Source organism: Anabrus simplex, chromosome 3 (assembly GCF_040414725.1).
Source record: "Anabrus simplex isolate iqAnaSimp1 chromosome 3, ASM4041472v1, whole genome shotgun sequence".
Lineage (NCBI taxonomy): Eukaryota > Metazoa > Arthropoda > Insecta > Orthoptera > Tettigoniidae > Anabrus > Anabrus simplex.
The window spans coordinates 149,247,364-149,266,964 of record NC_090267.1 but is presented as its reverse complement, the minus strand read 5'-3'; the positions used below and the strand labels follow the sequence as shown (position 1 = coordinate 149,266,964).

General features: G+C 36.5%; 2 protein-coding genes across 2 annotated transcripts in view; one reads left to right on the top strand and one right to left on the bottom strand.

Moving 5' to 3' along the window:
* The window catches only part of LOC136866102 (platelet-derived growth factor subunit A), a 209,180-nt gene that overhangs the window by 126,392 nt on the left and 63,187 nt on the right, over positions 1–19,601 (top strand). The gene's annotated exons all lie outside the window — the stretch shown is intronic.
* LOC136865884 (uncharacterized) overlaps positions 7,382–19,601 on the bottom strand; it is a 137,759-nt gene continuing 125,539 nt past the window's right edge. The window contains exon 3 of the mRNA XM_067142441.2: positions 7,382–8,399. Within this exon, the coding sequence (XP_066998542.1) occupies positions 7,644–8,354 (711 nt within the window). The 5' untranslated portion in view covers positions 8,355–8,399 and the 3' untranslated portion in view covers positions 7,382–7,643. The remainder of the gene's footprint in view (positions 8,400–19,601) is intronic.

The window sequence follows — 19,601 nt, the reverse complement described above, 5'->3', positions numbered from 1 at the left end:
ATAATATGATCAGTGCTGTTTTATAGTGTGCATTTACACGAAGTAAGGAAAGTAAAAAAAAAAGATAAAAATAAAACAGGGTAAGTACAGTATGCAAGTTGTTCTAGGAAATTATGATAAAGTATTTGAAATTGGTTAAAATTGGAATGTACACTCAACTACACAAAATTTGACCGCTAGCTAAAGAATCCACCACATTAGAGATTCATCAATCAGGGTAAATCTGTACAGCACTGACCATGAAGTGGAAGCATACATGCAGTGGTATCTGGCTTTTACACATAACTGAGATCTGACTTTTAGATTGACCCATAACGCATAAACAACAAATAATGCAGGAAATTGTTTCCAGAAGGTAAAAGGGCACCTATCTTTCTGACAAACCCATTAATAACACAGCTCATCACTAACTGGAGGTTATACGATCTGTTCCGGCAGCGAGATGTAGTAGCCTAGTTGGTGGAAGCGCTGTACATGAGTGACAGGTTATAAATAGCATGGTTTCAATCCAGCCAGTGCTCATTACGCCCCCCCCCCCCCCTTCTTTCGCTAACTAGAACAATTTATAAACACAGTCTCTTTTTGGAATACATTAAGAACAGTGACCCAGTTATCTTAATTCTCAAATTTCATTTCATTTCATTTCTCCGCACAGCAATATGTAGGTCTACAATAGTCCATTTGCTCCACTAATAGCTTATGTATGATAGTAAGCATGGAGAGAAGGCATGTAAATTTCTTTTTATTACTGTTATTACTTACATTAATTAGACCTATCATTTTATTGTTTAATATACAAAACCTGTTAATTCATCACTACATTAAGCATTATGTAAATAACTTTGGTTTTGAAGCCTATGATTGAAGACAGTAGACAGATAATGATGATTTCTGTATTTCAATAAAAGTATCTCAATTTATCTGTAGGCTGGCCAGTGAATTAATAACCCAACCTGTAAAATGGTTGGAAACAGTTAAAAACCGCAGCTGACAGTTGAGATTCGAATCAAAGTCTCTACCTTTTTAGTGTGTTCAAAATTATTATGTTTGGCATTACTATCTATCGCAAGATGCCATGGGGGAGATAGCTAACTGATCTTTAGTTGAACAAGCATATCTCACTGTAGCGAGTTAATGACTGCCGACAATATTTTTACAACAGCCAGAACATTTAATTTTACACAGAATCTGAACAACCCTACAAGCTCATCTAGTAACTAGTATAAAGGCCTTGTACTTTGATTACTGCTTGAAGTTTGTGAGGAACAGACGCCATGATATGAGCAATAAACCACTTGCTTTTGGCAACCTTCTCCTAAGCATCACGGGCTGGTTCCCAAAGGTCATCTTGGAGCAGGATAAGGCCAGTTCTCCCTCACGATATACTTTTGTCTCAATCCACATGTCTGCGACTGGGCTGGGATCCAGGCCGCAAGGAGGCCAGTCTATAAGATTGATTTCGTCTTATATATCTCTGGACCATCGCTGATGTGTGTATGGGAGATTGGTTCTTTTGAAAGTGAATTACTTCCTCAGGATACAGTTGCCACGCTGATGGGCCCATAATATCACTCATAATATGAATGTGTTGGACTGCATCTAGCTGACTTTGTATCCTGTGAAGCTTTCCAAGTCCATGGGAAGACCCAATCCAATACCGGTAAAGACACCCGACCACTACGGAAAGACTCTTGATGTACTGGGGCTTGTTTTGAGCACCCAATGTTCTATTTATGTGTACAGGACCATTGTTCGCCAATGAAAATTAAGATTCATCCTAGACAAATTTATTTCCCAGTCACGATCAATAATTTCCTTGGCAAGTGCTAGGCAGTAGAGCTGATGTTCATCTTCAGCTGAAGCTTAATGGCCATTTCTACTCCGCAAGTCAGCAGTGGAACAGAGCCATTGCCGAGCAGTATCCACAGACTCAGGAAACCCAATATTGTGCTTTAATTGCACCAAGTTCAGAAATGGATTCTGACGTGATGAGTTTAATCAGCTCATTATCCTGGGCTGGTGCTGAAACACGCCACAATCCACTATTGTGATTTCCCCTTTTGCGATACTGCTGAATCAGTCTTCTATCTGTCATGACAGGAACCCCATAGCACTCGCATGTTGCAGATACAATCATTCGATCCTCCTCTACAAGTGCTATAACTCATTTGCTGACAGATTGTTGGTAGTGAGTCACAGTGTTAGAATGATATCTGTGGCATGCTCGATACTGGAATACTATTTTGTAAATGCTCGTGATATTCAGGTTAGTTTGTTCGAGTAGTGAGATGCACTACACCCCAGCAACCTACAATTGCTTGGGGTCATGCGTGGTTTTGTAGATAAGATTCTCGCTTGCTGTTCCTCACATCTTTGTTCAAATCCCAAGCTGGACCTGTATATAAAAAATGTAATTGAACTTCTCCATTTTGCAGTGCACAGTTCTTAGTTACTGCTGTACTCATTTTGAACAACCATCTTCTGCAATTGCCACATTTTATGCATTTGACTGAAACAGTGCTATTATCATTATATACATTTCACTTTCATCTAATTGCATTTGGAAGAGAAATATGGTTCACAAATGGTTTTTTGAAGAGTATGAAATGAATCTTACAGACTGGCTTCCTTGTGGATCTCAGCCCAATCGAAAACATGTGAGCTGAGACAAAGTGCGTCATAAAGAAGAACTGGCCTGACCCTGCCCCAAGGTGACTTTTGGATCTAGCCCTTGATGTATGAGAGAAGGTTACTAAGAGCAAGCAATGTATTGACCATCTAACAGCTTCAATTCCTTGCAGACTTTAAGCAGTAATCAAAATGAAAGGCCTTTCTATGAGTTTCTAGACAAGCTTTCAGGATAGTTCGGATTCCAAATGAAAATAGATGTTCTGGCAGCTGTAAAAATATTATCAGCCGTCATTAATTTACTACGGTGAGATATTTATTCCATTAGGTGTCACGTAACAAACTTTTCCACAGCGTCATGTGACAGCTAGTAATGCCAAACATAACAATATTGAACACACCCAAAAAAATTGGTATAGACTTGGATTCGAACCTCAACTTTCAACTACATTATCCGACATTGTCCATCCGTTTTACATGCTGAGCTATTATTCCACTGGTCAGCCCATTGATAAATTGACATACTTCTACTAAAATACAGCAATCCTTGTTATCAGCCAACCACCTTCAATTATAGGAATCAAAGATGAGGCCATTTATGTTACGCTTAATGTAATAAGGAACTAACCTGTTTTGTGCATTGAACCATAAAATAACATGCCCTGACTGACTGACTGACTGACTGACTGACTGACTGACTGACTGACTGATTCATCATCGTCGAGTCAAAACTACTGGACACAAAGAAATGAAACTTTGGAGATAAATTTATATTAGGGTGTAGGTGCTCACTAAGGGAGAATTTTTGGATATTCCATCGCTAAGGGGGAGAAAAGGGGGTGAAATTTTTAAATGAGGATATCTACATCTCAAAAACTTAAAACTTTACAGATGTAGAGATTGGTATTTGGAATCTCTTTTAAAAATAAAGAAACACGTATTTTTTTGTTTTCAGAAAATTCCATTAAGGGAGGTGAAAAAAGGGGAGAAAAAATGTTTAATAACTTTTATGAGGATACTTATATCTCAAAAACGGAAGATGTTACAGACATGAAGATTGGTATTTGCAATCTCCTTTGAAAATAAACACATATTTTTGTGTTTTTGGAAAATCCAATGAATAGGGAGTGAACAGGAGTGACCAACAGGGTGAATTTAAAAAAAGACTATTCCTGCAAATTATCTCAGACATGTAACATATTACAGACTTGAAAATTGATATTTGGAATCTCCTGTAAAAGTAAGGAAACACAGATAATTTGTTTTCAGAAAATCCACTTAAGGGGAACTGAAAAGTGGGTGAATTTTTAAAATTAGCATATCTACAGTCTATCTCAAAAACTTAACATGTTACAGGTGTGAAAATTGGTATTTTTAATCTCTTTCAGAAATAAAGAAATACATATTTTTTATTTTCGAAAAACCTACTTAAGGGGGGTGGGGTGAAAGAATTGAAAAATTAGTTGAATTCTTTGTATTAGGATACTCATATGTCAAAAACTAAGGGTGTTGCAGACATGAAAATTGGTATTTGGAATCTCCTTTAAAAGTAAAGAAACATGTATTCTTTTGTTTTTGAAAAATCCACATAACGGGGGGGGGGGGGGGAGGAGGGGTAGAGAGAATTGGAAAATTAGTTGAATCACTTGTATGAGAATACTTATACCTAAAAAAAAAAACTAAACACATTACAAACATGAAAATTAAATTTGGAATTTCCTTTAAAAATAAAGAAACACACATATTTTTTAGGTGGGAGAAAATCAACTTGACGGGTGGGAGGTGGGGTGAAAAAGGAGTTGAATTCTTTTTATGAGGATATATCTCAAAAACTGAAGATGTTACAGGCACAGACATTTGTATCTAGAATCTTCTTTCAAAGTAAAGAAATCTGTATTCTTTTGTCTTCAGAAAATCCACTTAAGGGGGTGAATGGATTGAAAATTTAATTAAATTCTTTGTATGAGGAAATTTATATCTCGAAAACTAAATATGTTAAAGATGTGAAAATTCATATCTGGAATCTCCTTTGAAAATAAAGAAACACGCATTTTGGGGGAAATCAATTTGTGAGGAGGGGCAGTGAAAAAGGAGTTTAATTCTTTCTTTGAGGATACATATATCTCAAAAACTGAAGATGTTACAGATGTGAAAACTGGTACTTGGAATCTCCTTTAAAAATAAAGAAACACGCATTTGTTTTTTTTGTTTTTCTTCGGAAAATCAATTTGGAGGGGGGGGGGGTGAAAATAAGTAAAGAAGGAGTCGAATTATGTTTATGAGGATACTTATATCTTAAAAACTGAAGCTGTTACAGACGTTAAAGTTGGTATTTTGAATTTCCTTTCAAAATAAAGAAACAGGTATATTGTGTTTTCGGGAAGTCCACTTAAGAGGGAGAGGGGTGGAAAGAAGTGAAGAAGAAGTTGAATTACTTTTACGAGGATACATATATCTCAGAAACTGAAGGTGTTACAAACAGATGTGAAAACTGGTATTTGGAATCCCCTTTAAAAATAATGAAACACATATTTTTTTTGTTTTCAGAAAATCCACTTAAGGGGCTGAAAAGAATTGAAAAAGTGGGCAAATTTTTAAAATGAGTACCAGTATATATACAGTATATGTCAAAAAGTTAACATTTTACAGACAAGAAACTTGGTATTTGTCAAGTCCATTAAAAATACAAGAACATGCACTTTTTTGTTTTTGGAAAAGGCATTGAACGGGGGTGAAAAAAGTGAAAAATGAGTAATTATTTTTTATGAGGACACTTATATCTCAAAAACTGAAGATGTTACAGATGTGGAAATAGGTATTTGGAATCTCCTTTAAAAATAAAGAAATATGTATTTATTTTTTCGACTTGAGAGAAGACTGTTTCTCACATGTACAGTTCTATGTCACATGCCCGTCTTAGCCCCAAAATTAAATTGAAATAATAAATAAGGTAGTTCAACCTACTCAGTACAAATAAATACGAAATGTAGAGTTACATTCCCATTTAATTATAAGCGGAAGCGGGAATGTAACACTACATTTCGTATTTATTTGTACTGAATAGGTTGAACTACCTTATTTATTATTTCAATTTAATTGTGATACATTTCAATATGGAACATTATGAAATTTTTACCTTTAGCCCCAAAAGGTAATACCACAAACGTGGTTTACAAAGAGTTTCTGGGGTAAATGAAACTCAATTTTTCAGTGAGATTTTATACTTTAGCAATTTTCAGATAATGTCTTCGTACAATGCTGAGGAACAATTACTTTTATCACATTATGAAATCCACGCAAGCGAAGCTGCGGGTAACTGCTAGTAATGTATATAATTAAGCACAAGTAAATATTAACAAAAATAAAAATAATGCACCTCTTTCTATACTTAGCTTTTTACCTAAGCTGTTAATGGACCTAATACTATCGTAGATACTGCTATACAGGGAAATTAAATGACATAAGGGAATACTGATAACTGTTCCCCATTAATATTGTTAGTGTATTCTGAAAGGTGACTGTGCTTACAAGTGGTTCTAGTTGGCGACAAAAAAAATTAAAAAAAGATGGTGAGCACTGAATGGATTCGAACCACTGCAATTTATACCCTATTGACCATATACAGTGCCTCTGCCAACTAAGCTACTATATACCACTGTCAGAACTAGTCTCATACTCTCCACTTAGCAATGAGGTATGTTATTAATGGGTTTATCGAAAAGATAGCTGCTCCTTTACCTTCTAAAAACAATTTCCTGCATTATTTGTTGTTTGTGTGTTATGTGTCAATCTAGAAATCAGATCTCAGTGATGTGTACAAGCCAGATCCTATGAATGCTTCTGTTTCCTAGTCAGTACTGTACAGGTTTAATAAATAATAATAATGTTATTGGGTTTACGTCTTACTAACTACTTTTACAGTTTTTGGAGACGCCAAGGTGCTGGAATTTAGTCCTGCAAGAGTTCTTTACATGCCAGTAAATCTACAGACACAAGGTTAGGGTGTTTGAGCACCTTCAAATACCACCAGACTGAGTCAGGATTGAACCTGCCAAGTTGGGATCAGAAGGCAGCATCTCAACCGTCTGAACCACTCAGCCCAGCTGTACATATTTACTCTGATTGGTCAGTCTCTAATGTAGCAGATTCTTCAATTTTAGCTAATGGCTAAATTTTGTGCAGTTGAGAGAATATTGAATTGAACCAAGAAATTTTACAAACTACTCTTTTAATCAAACATAAACAGATAAAGAATGAAATTAAAAATGGAACATGTAGCTAAAAGCATGTTAAGTTTTGATCAAATGTGACATAAAATATTATTCCAGTTATATGTTCAATTATATATCCTACAAATGCTAAAAAGTTTACTCCTTTTGAACAGTGCTGTATAAGTTCATAAGATTGGGACCTACTCATAATTTGTATTCCTTTTCCTATTTTTCCCCTTCTATTCTAGAGCTCATGAAGTTTCAATTTATCAAGAATAAAGTGCACATAATATATTCAGGACCATATAGTGTGTAATATTCTTTAATTGAAGTGTGTATTAATATCATAGTTTCTAATTTCTTTTAATTTTAATGTTCGTAATCACATGTTTCTTCCAACATAATATCAAATAACTATAGTTTAGACAACTGAAGGTATAAGATCAGTGAAGGATCAAATCTTACCATGAAAGAAGTGTATGTCACACACATACTCTATGTGGAACTGAGAATATTTACAAGTTTCATTAAAAAACTCCAGCTTAAAGAATTCAAACAAGGAACTATTTGCATTGTTACCAAGCTACACTGTCGCCATCTGCATTACTACACAATAATAATTACTAATCCTAAAGAGAGATTCATCACATTAAGAAATCAATATATCAAGATGAATAATGTTAAAATGGATAATGGAATTGTTGAAAACATTATACTAGAGCTGTAAATATCTTATACTTCTGTCACATAAACTGTTCAGTATTAATAGATATCTAGTCATGAGATAGAATCTAAAAGAATAAATTATGATTGCCATTTCCGAGCAATTTTATCAAATTCTGGTGCAAGATTTCTCTTGCAACGAGTGGTATCCTCATATATTATCTGCTTAAGCTCAAAGTTCCTAAACTCCCCTTGGGACTGAAAGAAACTATATGAAATGTGAACTTTACAGGCGCGTTCCCACTTCATAGTGTCCGTTGCCAGCTTCAAGTTTTTACGTGAAGAAGGGGACATTCTTGTGCGGCAAAACTGTATTTCTCCAGAAGCTTTAAAACACTTATCAAAATAACATTGCACATCCTCTTCTGCACCACTTGTGTTGTCATTGTGTTGCATTGTGATATCACCACTAAATGCTAAGTTCTCTGTATTATGGCAGGAACTAGACACACAATCATTAACTGTAAGGTTTCTGAATGATTTAATGCACTTCTCTTGAGGACTACCACAGTCTCGAAAGGATTTAGGACAAGAATTAACCTCCTTCCTACGAATACTTCGAATTTGAATAGGATCAGCAGGTTCAACATTGGTCAATTTATGAGTTGTATTAGCTATTTCTCGATTAAAAAAGCTAGTGACAAGGTCCTTTCCACTTATGGTACGTCCAAACCAACGTAAAACAGCATCATCACTCAGGTACAATGATAGCTGATCCCTCTGATTATCCAGTAAATCACAGTACTGTTGACCTATTTGATGAGCTAACTGGTTTTCATTCATACGAGTCATTTCTATAAGAAATAATGCACGAGATCCATTCAAAACTTCAGGCTCCTGAAACAAACAAGAGAAATAAAAGATTATTACATGCTCCTTTATTTTGTAGTAAATACCAAAAGGAGAGGACCAAATGTAATAATTGTAAAACACATGAATGTCAAAGCTCATTTTTCATGTCAGTTCAAGCCTTGCTTCACGCCAAGCTTCATGCCAACTGAAGCCTCAAGACTCCTCTAGACGGTCAAGTCACACCTCGCATCAAGCTTCAGTTGTTCAGTAACTCTTTCACTGAGAGAAGAACAAAAAAGAAAGAAAGAAAGAAAGAAAGAAAGAAAGAAAGAAAGAAAGAAAGAAAGAATCAAGAAGAAAAAGGAAACACTCTGGAAGAGCTCAGAGTTGAACATCAAAACTGGAGAAATTACCAGAGGATAGACAAAGGACTGTATATGAATTTAATAAATTTGATGTCCACCTCCATAGCGTACCAGTTAGCAGCATTAGCTGCCATCCTTGAGGACCCAGGTTCAATTCCCTGTACTGCCAAAATTTTAAGAATGGCAGGAGGGCTGGTATGTGGTTAAAATGGTACATGTAACTCACCTCCATTGAGGGTATGCCTGAAAAGAGCTGCACCACCTCAGGATGAGGATACAAGTTTACTTTACTTTATAAATTTGATAACTTTAATTTTTGTTTTAAAAAAGGAAGCAATTTGTGGTCTGCTATATCACCTCATGAACATCTGAGTGCTATGCTGAGATTCCTGGCTACAGGGCGTAAATATGTTAATTTGAAGTATTTAACTGCGATTTCTGCATCTACTAGTTCACTGATCATTCTTGAAACTTGACAGGTTCTAAGGACTTCACGAAAAAAAAATAACTTTATTGGTTACATGAACTGAAGTATTCATGGTAACATGAACATGTAGTAAAACATAAACCCTGTATAGTGTGTTAATTTTCATCTTTAATATTCCGAGGCAAAGAGAGGAGTTTCTTTTGATGGATAAAATATCAACATTCGTCATAAACTGTGATGCAGTTTCTTATCTCTTATTAGTTCTGTACTGATGTTACTTTAGTACATCTGTGTCACAGAAGACAGCAGGAGAGGTACTAAATGTCGTAACACTGTCACAGTTGGATTGGTGTGGATCCAATTTCATATTCCAAAGAGGGCCACACTTCAATGACGAAGATGAATAAAATATACATGTTTAGATTGGCTAAAAGGAAATTCTGCCAATTGGAATTTAATAACCTCTTATATTATTGTTATTATTATTGTTCTTCAAATTGAGCCTCTATGGATTGTGTGGTAACATCCAATCTCATTTTCAGTGTCTGTGTCTTGTTCATCTGCTGGCTTTGACATCTTGCCAAAGTTTCTTGAGCCCGTCGATCAGTGCTTTCTTCCGCTCCTCTGGTAAAGGGCCTCTCCATCTTCTGGGTTCTGTCTCCACCATAAAAACCTGATAGCTTTTCACCACCCTTCTGAAACTAACTGTCATTAATTTCATCACCCGTAATTCCCACCTCTCTCAGATCTTTCTCACACTCTTGGAACCATCTTAACTTAGATGCCTTTAGTTTTAGAAAATTCCAGATTTTCTTTGTGAGCCAGTCATTATTCATACAGAAGATGTGCCCATAAAATAGCAATCTTCTCTTTCTAACTGCTGTTGTTATCGGTTCCATCTTGCTGTATACTTCTTTATTGGATTTCAGTCGAACCTGCCCATCAATCCATATGTTGCCCAAAATCTTTCATAGTAGCCTGTGTTCTCTTTTAAGTAGCTGATTGACTTTGTCCTTTTCGATTCATGCACAGGGTCTCCAAAACATATAAGCCTTCTGGTCTAACAACAGTGCTGTAATTTCTTAATATGACTCCAGAACTCAGCATCTTCTTATTATAGATGTTTTTAGTCAATTAGAATGCTCGCTCCAATTTCTGGATGCGGATATTGGTCGCTTCTTGTTCTAGCCCATTCTCTTGGATTACTTCACCAAGGTACTTAAACTTCTTGACTCTTCCCAATCTTTCCATGGTCTGTTAACATCCATTCTGGACCATCACTGATGTTCGTCATGTATTTCGTCTTCTCAAAGGAAATTTGTAGTCCTACTTTCTCTGCTGTATCTTTAAGAAGGTTTATCTTCCTGATTGCTGAACTGATGTTGTTGGCAAATATTGCTAGATCACCCATGAAAGCCAGACAGTCTACATACACTCCTTTGTGTTTGGGGCCTAACCAAAACCAATCTTTGTTTCCTTCTTCTTTGTTCAGCGAATTTTTCCATTCTCGGATTACCTTTTCCAAGATACAATTGAAAAGAAGTGGAGAAAGTCCATCCTCTTGTTAGACCCCAGTCTTTATCTCGAAGGGCTCTGAGATTTCATTCTTGTATTTTACCTTTCATATTGTGTTGGTGAGAGTCTGCTTAATCAAGTTTCTGGATGTAGCATCCACCCCAAACTCTTCCAGAACATTCAATAATGACTGTTGGTCAATCGAGTGATATGCTTTTCTGAAGTCTACAAATACAACCATATATTCAAACCTCCCAGTTATCTTGTATCTGATGTTTTTCATATTGAAAATTTGTACCGGACAGGAACGACCCTTTTAGAAACGAGCCTGGTATTTGCCAATTTGCTTATCAAGATGAACTTTGATTCTGTTGAGGAGTACTTTAGAAAGAATCTTGTAAGGAACAGCCACTATCGATATACCTCTGTAATTGCCAACATTCTTCTTGTCACCTTTTCTTATGGAGAGGGTGGATTAGTGCTGACAGCCATTCAACTGGCATAGTACCTGTTTCCCAAATCTCCTGAAAGAGATAGAGTAGTATGTCCAGAGTATCCTCATTCGCCAGCTTCAATAGTTCCGCCACTATGGAATCTTCCCCTGCTGCATTTTGGAGAGACGGACGGATGGATTTTATATGTACTTATTATTTTTATAATTCGTAAAGTTTATTCTTTCTTTTAATTTGCTTTAGTTTCCAACAAGAACAAGAAGGGTTTTGGAAAAAAAACAGAAATAGCAATCTATGTTGTTTGGGGCTGGTGGACGGAAAGCACTCTAGGATTACTCCTCCTGGAAGTGGATTATTTTATTGGATGTAGAAGCAAGTACAGTACGTTAGAGTCAATACAGGACATTTCCAGCTTTAATCTTGTTAAAATGGGAGACAGTTCACAAGTGGCGCTCATAGTGATGAGACCTGATAACTTAGCACTGAATTTGGAAATGGTGAATAAGTTATATGTAAAAAGAAAGTGTTATTAAAAAATTAACTTCAAAGTTGTTCAAGCAATTCTTGATACATGAAAGAAGAATTATTTAGCTGGATATCACTGAACAACTGAAATGATATATATATTCAGGATATGAAATGCACAACTGTTAATTGTTAAAGGGCCTGATCTTTCATTCAAGCATTACTTTTTTTATTTGCTTTAGCATTCTTACATGAACATTTATGGTTAGATTTTTTTTCCTCATTTTAAAAACATTTCGTTTGATATCGTTTTGAGCATTTTCCTTGTAACTTAAGTCTACTATTACAAAAGAATATCTCTAAATCTCAAAAGCATTAGAAATTTCCTTATAAGCAATATTTGCTGTTGCATTAGGGTAAAGAAAAGTGGCATCATCATACTGTTTTAACAAGATATGTATATTTCTGAAGTCACCCATATTTTCTTCGTGCTTTACAATGCGTTATGGCATTCCAATGGGGTAATTTAAAACACAACCAGCCACACACATATGCATTTTCCTGAATTAAATTGTATCTTCAGTTTTCTTCCGTGGCATATGGCCGAGTACCGACTAAAATATCGTCGGCGTTCTGGCAGAAATACCTAAGTCCAAAAACATAGTTTTGAGATAAATGGGTTTTGTTCAAGGTACTTACAAGGGGTTAGACAAGGCTGTAATCTTTCATCTTTATTGTTCATAGTTTACTGTACATAGATCATCTACTGAAAGGTATGAAGTGGCAGTGAGGGATTCAGTTAGGTGAAAGTGTAATAAGCAATTTGGTCTATGCTGATGACTTGGTCTGAATGGTTGTGCTGAAAGCCTTCTATATATAATTTGAATGTGTAACACAATAATATGAGAAACTTGAAATATTAACACCTAAGTGTTATACATCAAAAGAAAGGTCTCCATCTCAGGATTACTAGAAAAAATATTTTTTTATTTTATTAAGTCCTTTATTTGCATCATCATCATCATCATCATCATCATCATCATCATCATCATCATCATCATCCTTCCAAGTATTGGGTCATGTGGCCTGTTACGGTCTTGCATTTTCTTTCCATCTCTTCACTGGACGTCCTATAATCTTGATTGGTAGCACAGAATCTCCTTTGGTAGTCTTCCAGATGCCATCCTTTGAATGTGATGTTTCCAGTTTTCTTGGTAATCATAGATGTAATTGATTACTGGTTTCACATTCAGTCCCTTAAGCACATCTTCATTTCTTTTACAATCCCATTTTGTATAGTCTCCTGTTCTGTGCGTGAACGCCATTTCACATGCTATAATTTTGGAAATGTCTTGAGTTTTTATTGTCCATGCCTCACTGCCGTAGCAAAGGGTTGGTCTGGCTAAAGTGTTATGAAGACATAAGCAAGTGTGTTTTTGGACAAGAGATAGCTTCATAATGTGATTTATAATTCCTATTCTGGTAAACTTGATTATTTTTGCAGGGATATCAATTTCCCCTTGGTAAGATAAATTGTATCCCCAGATAATTGAATTCATTGACTCTTTCCAAAATTTTATTATTTAAACAGATTTTACTGGGGATAGGGTTCTTCCCCTTAAAGGCCATTATTTTGCTCTTTTCTGGTGAAATGATCATGTCAAATTTTGAAGAGACATTCTGGAGATAAAATACTGACCACTGAAGATCATCTTCTGATAATGCTACCGGTGCAACATCATCAGCAAAGAGTATGGCATCTAGATGTGCGAGATATCTGCTGACTGGGATTGATTCATGCCTTTCATACCTCCATTCCTGCATTATGTTGTTCATATAGATTATGAACAACAAAGGAGAAAGTCCACAACCTTGTTTCCCACCTCTGCTGATCGGTTCCCATTCAGTCTGATGATTTCCTAACTTTACTGCAATAAGCTTGTCACTGTACATGTTGTATATGTTATCTATTAACTGTTGTGGGACATTATCTTCTGCTAAGATATTAAGAAGTCTGTTCCTGCTAACTAGGCCAAAGGCTTTCTTAAAATCAACAAATGCCATGTGAGTTTCCAAGTTAAGTTCCCTGCGTTTTTCTACTGAGATTCCCAAGGTAAAGTAAGCATCAGCACATGAGTGACACTTTCGAAATCCGTGTTGTTCAATTTCAATCACATTTTCATAATGCCTGAATAATTTTTCTTTGACAATATTAGAGTATGTTTTGTAACCTGAGTTGAGGTGTTGTAGGACCTTTCAAATGACCGCCCGGCTATCATAACCTAGATATCTACTAATTAGGCCTACATAATATTCCAAGTTGCTTTACGTTGCACCGACACAGATACAATATCATCAGCAAAGAGTATGGCATCTAGATGTGTGAGATATCTGCTGGCTGGGATTGATTCATGCCTTTCATACCTCCATTCCTGCATTATGGACAACTTGTAATACAGATACAATAGGTCTTATGGCGACAATGGGATAGGAAAGTATTAGAACGGGGAAGAAAGCGACCGAGGCCTTAAGGTACAGCCCCAGCATTTACCTGGGTAAAAATAGGAAACCACGGAAAACCATCTTTAGTGCTGCTGACAGTGAGGTTCGAAACCACTATTTCTCGAATGCAAGCTCACAACTGTGCGCTTCTAAACCGCTTGGTTTACATAATATTAATACATATTTCAGTCACTGAAAACCTACAACCTGTTTTCCAGTCAGTGACTGGATCAGGGATGGAATGAATGAAGCTCCCATCTTGTGGTGACGATAGGAATTGTTCCAGCTGCCGAAGCCTGTCGCACTCCTCTGGGGCAATGATAAATGACTAACAGATGATATGTTTATGGAGAGTGCTGCTGGAAAGAAAGATGACAGAGAAAACCGGAGTACCCGGAGAAAAACCTGACCCACCTCCGCTTTGTCCAGCACAAATCTCACATGGAGTGACCAGGATTTGAACCACGGAACCCAGCAGCGAGAGGCTGGCGTGCTGCTGTCTGAGCCATGGAGGCTACACATATTTCAGTCATTATGTGTTCCAAATTAAAATATAAAAACTGTAAAACTTTATTTAAATGAAAAATCTTCATTATTGTCAGCATAATTGCGTGAGTTACATCGGAGTTCAGCTTATCACATAGTGTCATGCGCGAGCGGTGTCTGGATTAGCATGGAATCGCATGCGAGCACTCTATTCCGCGGACGTAACAAATCCGTCTGGCTCTCCACAGCAACCGAGTGATTATGAACGAGCATTAGAACACTAGAAGTTCAAAATACTCTGTTATGTCTTCGTGATAACACTAAAATAGTTCATTTTTGCAGTTAATGTTTACCTGTCTAATATTATTGTTAATGGCCTAAGGGGAATAAGTTGAAATTTTATCATATTCATTTTCTACGAAGTATTCCCCGCCCGACTACTCATTCCTGTCACCCAACTAATGAAAATTTCTGGGGAGAACACTGTATCCCTCTGCAATTTGCACAATCTTTCACACTGCCCTTTTTATGAAGAGGAATAACTATAGCTTTTTGCCAATTCACTGGTGGTCTGTTGCCATTCCAAATTAAATTGATGAAACTGAGAAATCTTTGCTTATAGATGTCACTGGAGTACTTGAATAGTTCTGCATTTATTAAGTCTTCTCCAGATGTTTTTCCATTTCTAAGTTTTCTGAGTACAAACTCCAGTTCAAGTGTAATGGTTTACAGAGACTTGTTAAGTGATGTTGGCAGAAGAAATGGCTCAATATTTGAACCCCTCCAAAGGTTCTGAAAAGAAATGAGGCACTCTGTTAGAGGTATTGCTTTAATGTGTATGTCTTCTTTTACATCATTATTCAGTTTCTTAGTATTTTATAGGTCAGTGGTTGTGGTCTTGTTATATCAGTCTCCAGGTGTGAAACAAACTTTTCCTAACTCTTTCTGTGCTTTCTCCACACTTCCCTTTTTGCTGTTGCTCTCGTGCAGTGATACTCCAATTTACTAGTTGACAAACATTTTTTTTTTTTTTTGGGCATTTCTTTTGTCTGAAATAACTTTTTCAATTTCTTCATCCAAGATTCTTAAACCCTTTTTTCTCTGCCAGTTTTCTTAACATGTCTTGGTCTCCCTTTAGTTCTCTTACACTCCATAACACAGTCCATTATTCTCCTAGGTAACCTATCCTCCTCCATTCCCCTCACCACCGAAGCTGGTTTATGCATACAGCTTATCCATCGAGTTCATTCCTAACTTAGCCTTTATCTCCTCATTCTGAGTACAATCCTGCCATTGTTCCCACCTGTTTGTACCAGCAAACATTCTCGCTACTTTCATGTTTGTTACTTCTAACTTATGAATAAGATAGCTTGAGTCCACCCAGCTTTCGCTCCCGTAAAGCAAAGTTGGTCTGACTATTGTAAAGATAGTTTCGTCTGGGAGCTGACTTCCTTCTTACAGAACACTGTTGATCGCAGCTGCAAGCCTACTGTATTACCTTTACTACAGTACACCTTGATTCAATCTCACGATATTACCATCCTGGGAGAACAAACAACCTAAATGCTTGAAATTATCTACCTGTTCCAGCTTTGTATCACCAATCTGGCATTCAATTCTATTGAATTTCTTACTTACTGACATCAATTTAGTCTTCGAAAGGCCAATTTTCATACCATACTCATTGCACCTATTTTCAAGTTCCAAGATATTAGACTGCTGGCTTTCGGCACAATCTGCCATTAAGACCAAGTCGTCAGCATAGGCCAGACAACAATGGTTAACTTAGACTCAGTTTCTATATTTCAGATTTACTACCTACTGAAAATTGCAGAGCATTATACGGCCAGCTTTATGTGATAGATTCAAGTCTTGTGAACACAATTTGTTGTGAAAATTCTATAAATTTCTTGAAACTTTGCTAAATAACCCATACACTACATCATATTATAGTGCTGGCAAAGCAATAAGAGAAAAAGAAATAAGTTTTCACCTATTCTTGTGACAGGCCACTAGTATCTTGAAACTTAAAAATAGGTGCAATGAGTTTGGTATGAAAATTAGCCTTTTCAAGACTAAATTGATGTCAGTAGGTAAGAAATCCAAGAGAATTGAATGTCAGATTGGGAAGACAAAGCTGGAACAGGTAGATAATTTCAATTATTTAGGATGTGTGTTTTCCCAGGATGGTAGTATAGTAAGAAAGACTGAATCAAGGTGCAGCAAAGCCAATGCATAAGTTCGCAGTTGCAATCAACAGTATTCTGTAAGAAGAAAGTCAGCTCCTGGACATAACTATCTTTACATCGACCTGTTTTCAGACCAACTTTGCTTTACAGGAGTGAAAGCTGGGTGGACTCAGGACATCTCATTTACAGATTAGAAGTAACAGACATGAAAGTAGAAAGAATGATTTCTTGTACAACCAGATGGGAACAATGGCAGGAGGGTATTCAGAATGATGAGATAAATGGTAAGTTGGGAATGAACTCGATGGATGAAGCTGTACACATAAACAGGCTTCGGTGGTGGTGTCATGTGAGGCTAATGGAGGAGGATAGGTTACCTAAGAGAATAATGGACTCTGTAATATAGGGTAAGAGAAGAAGAGGGAGACCAAGATGACGATTTAAAGATAAAGAGGTATGGAACTAAATGAGGTCACAGAACTATCTACAAATAGAGGATTGTGGCGGCAGTTATTAAATTCACAGAGGCTTGCAGACTGAATGCCGCAAGGCATAACAGTCTATAATGAGGATGTATGTATGTATGTACAGTATGTATGTATGTATGTATGTATGTATGTACTTTAGTGGCATTTCTTACAGTGCGCAGGGATGGAGACAACTGTACATTTTCTAAATTGGATTTCATTTGAAGCACTGTACTGGCATCTAGTGAATAATTACTGTGCTCTGAAGGGTGTAATAACTTGTTTGTCATTGCTAACTTTGTGTTTTATGCAATTTTTCTTTATGGCATTTTTGTTTTTTGGACATTCAGCTCAAACTCTTTCATTTTCTCCACTGCCATAACTGCCCTTGGTAAGAAAGGCAGCAGGAGAAGAATTTTATCTTCCACTGATGAAGGCTGCAGCCGAAAATTTTGGACCCATGTTTTCTTTTATGTGTACTCTTATCCATTCAGTCTTGCACGGTAAATCACTGCTCTCCATCTGTTTCCTAGACATGATATACTGTAACATTTACCTCTTATATTCTACCAATGGCGTGTACATTCACAATACATTTCTATAAATGATTATAAAAATTCACGCTCCATATTCTTTGTAGATTCTTATTGTGTGTGGTCTTCCAAGAAAATTGAGGTTTGAGATGATGCATCTGTTTAGACTATCACATGGCAAGAGGCTGCAAGTGTACCTAATGACTTGACCTTTATGCATTACACTGCGCCTCAAGCTACATCGGTCCTTCATTTCCTCCGTTGACATGATCATTTGGTATGAAGCTTGGCATGAACTGAGGCTTGAACTAAAATGAAAATTGACCATCTAGGGCCTTAACAGTAGTAGCTGACTCAGAGAAGAAATGAACAAGATGCTCGAGAAATTACCAAAGGCCCTAATTCGATGAAAGATATTACTACTTAGTAAAAACACCGGAGCACCAGTGTTTGAGGGGCGGTGGCCGGAGGATCGAGTAATTATGGCCTGCGTGAATTACGTCTTAAATTCATTACACTTAAATTACTTTTACTTTCCACAAATTATTCAAATTATTTTATTAGCCTATATAAAACACTTTAAACTATTATTTAAAACCTGAATTGAATCTATATATTTAAATTTTATGAAGATAATTACATAACTGCAAACAATAAGAAAGGTATTGTTTAACTTGTGGGGGTGCTGGGTGGGCAATTGTGGTTGGTGGCTTGGCAACCCTGTTAGTCTAGACAGCTACTGCCCTGTCTGTCATTGGCTCGTGACGGGTCGTGTGCGTATTGTTGTTTATATCCACTCACCAACAACCTGATAACCTCACCTAGCCAACTCATTGTCTCGTGAAATTCTCACATGTTTTTCAGTATTTAGCCATGAGTAAAAATTTAAGTGGTGCTGAATACAAAAAACTCGCTGCTAAAATGCAGAGTGACGAACTTGAACTACTTAAGAAAGTGCCTACAATGGGAAAGTTCTTTACTTTGACTCGTTCAACTCCAACCTCAGAATCGAAATGTCAAGATGACTTAACAAAACTTTTGATTTTGTCATCAGTCCCATTTCACTTTACACAAGAAGACTTACAAGGCCTAGATCTACAGACTGATCAGCCCTGTGTTAGTATTAAATTGAACGATGAGCTTGAAGTTGTCCAACAGCCGTTTGGAACTATTTCACAATCACAACCTGAGGTAACCTTACCTAATTCATTTTCTATAGATGATCCTGCTACTTGGAATATCAAGTTAAATTTAATAGTTGAGAATGTTATTAAACATTGTCCAAAAAAATGTAATGGTGGATTCTTCGAAATCTCTGTGAACTTACAATGATGGTAAAAAACATTGTCTCAAAACATGTTTAAGAGTACTCTTCCTAATGGAGACGTTGTTTTAAGAGATTGGTTATTGTATTCACAGTCAACTGGGAAAGTATTTTGTATTCAACGCTGTTTATTTCAACCAGACAATGCAAAAACACATTTTTCTACCGGTTTTAAGGACTGGAAGCATAGCTACGAACGACTGAAACATCATGAACATTCTCATGACCACAGGCATAATGTTCTTATGTACATCATCAGACAAAAACAGTTAATGCAGGTTGATAAAATTCTGTTTACACAATATGAAGAAGAGGTAAACTACTGGCAAAGTATAATCTCAAGAATAGTTTCTGTTGTACGACTTTTGGCAGTTAGGGGTTTACCTTTCCAAGGAAACAATGAGGATTTTGGATCAACTTTAAATGGTTTATATCTTGGATGCCTCGAGTTAATCAGTGAATATAACCCTTTCCTTCTTCTCATATATGTAATGAATTTATTGAAGTTATGGGGAATTATGC